General features: G+C 33.9%; 1 protein-coding gene across 1 annotated transcript in view; it reads left to right on the top strand.

The window, feature by feature from the left end:
• Nucleotides 1-306: 306 nt before the first annotated feature.
• The window catches only part of STXBP4 (syntaxin binding protein 4), a 164,155-nt gene continuing 163,253 nt past the window's right edge, over nt 307-1,208 (top strand). The window contains exon 1 of the mRNA XM_012665676.1: nt 307-362. Coding sequence (XP_012521130.1) covers nt 316-362 — 47 coding nt within the window. The 5' untranslated portion in view covers nt 307-315. The remainder of the gene's footprint in view (nt 363-1,208) is intronic.

Genomic DNA, 1,208 nt, shown 5'->3' with positions numbered 1-1,208 from the left:
AGATATTCATAATGATCTAGATATAGACCTATCTATCTAAAGAGCTGTCTTTTCACTTCTCAGATGTTATCTTCAATGACTAAAGTGCCATAGCCCAAAATATATCATACATCTAACATCTATACACAGACATGTATTATTTATGTGCTAAGGGTATATAATGTTTTTATGCAAAGCTGGAATCAAATTTGACTGCTGTGAGACCTGACGATTTATTTTCTACTTCTTCAGTCTTAGGAAAAGAAGAATTTCTGGACTCTTCATCAAGATCTTCGTTTATACAGCTGTTAAATCCAAGGCTACTGTGGTGAAAGCATGTATAAAAATACATCTGCTGTAGTATCATCCAGTCTACTTGAAAAGTAATTTTTAAATTAAATGTTTGGAAATATCATAGTTTGAAATATGTAGATTATTAGTGAACATTTGTTTGAACTTTTTTACAGGTAGCTGTCTAATGTAGTCTAGGATGACAGTAATGATAAAGTAATACATTAAATTACCTTTCAGTGTACATCAATGTCTGGGACAAAATCTGCATTCTCTATAAAATCATTTGTAGAGATTGCTTTTTTAAAATATTTGATTTTTGAATATCTAAAATATCTTATTATTCTAGTATAAACATTACATAATGTAAGATTCGTTCTTGCTGACTAACAAACCACTCCAAAGTGCCTTAAAACAATAAGCTTTTATTCTTTCTCATGATTCTGAGGGTTGGCTGAACAGTTCTGGCCTTAACCAGATGATGTAAGATGGCTTCATTCGCATGTTCTGAGGTCTCAGCTAGGAAGGCTGGATGGCTGAGGTTTCTTTAGACCTGGTCTATTGAGGAGGTTAACTCAGGCTTTTTCATGTGGTGGCAGAATATTCCCAGCAATAAGCACAAGTGTTTTTCAAACATCTGTTTTCCTCACATTTGCTGGTAACCCATTGGCCAGAGCAATTCAAATAGCCAAGTCCAAATTCAATGAATGTAGATACAGACTTTATTTTTTAGTGAAAGGGATCAGTAAAGCCACATTGCCAGGGAACGTGCAGACAGGGATGAGAAGAATTGGTGGCCATTTTGTAAATATAACATAAATTTAACAAGGTGTATTCAGAGAAATCTTACTCTCATTCTTGTCCTTCACTCTGTGCCCTTATTCCTCCTATAGAAAGTCATTTTTATTCTTGATTCTTTTTAGTGCATCTTTTGCATA

This window comes from Propithecus coquereli, unplaced genomic scaffold (assembly GCF_000956105.1).
Source record: "Propithecus coquereli isolate 6110/MARCELLA unplaced genomic scaffold, Pcoq_1.0 Scaffold121, whole genome shotgun sequence".
NCBI lineage: Eukaryota > Metazoa > Chordata > Mammalia > Primates > Indriidae > Propithecus > Propithecus coquereli.
Note: the sequence above shows the minus strand (reverse complement) of the source record. Positions and strands in the feature narration are given on the sequence as shown.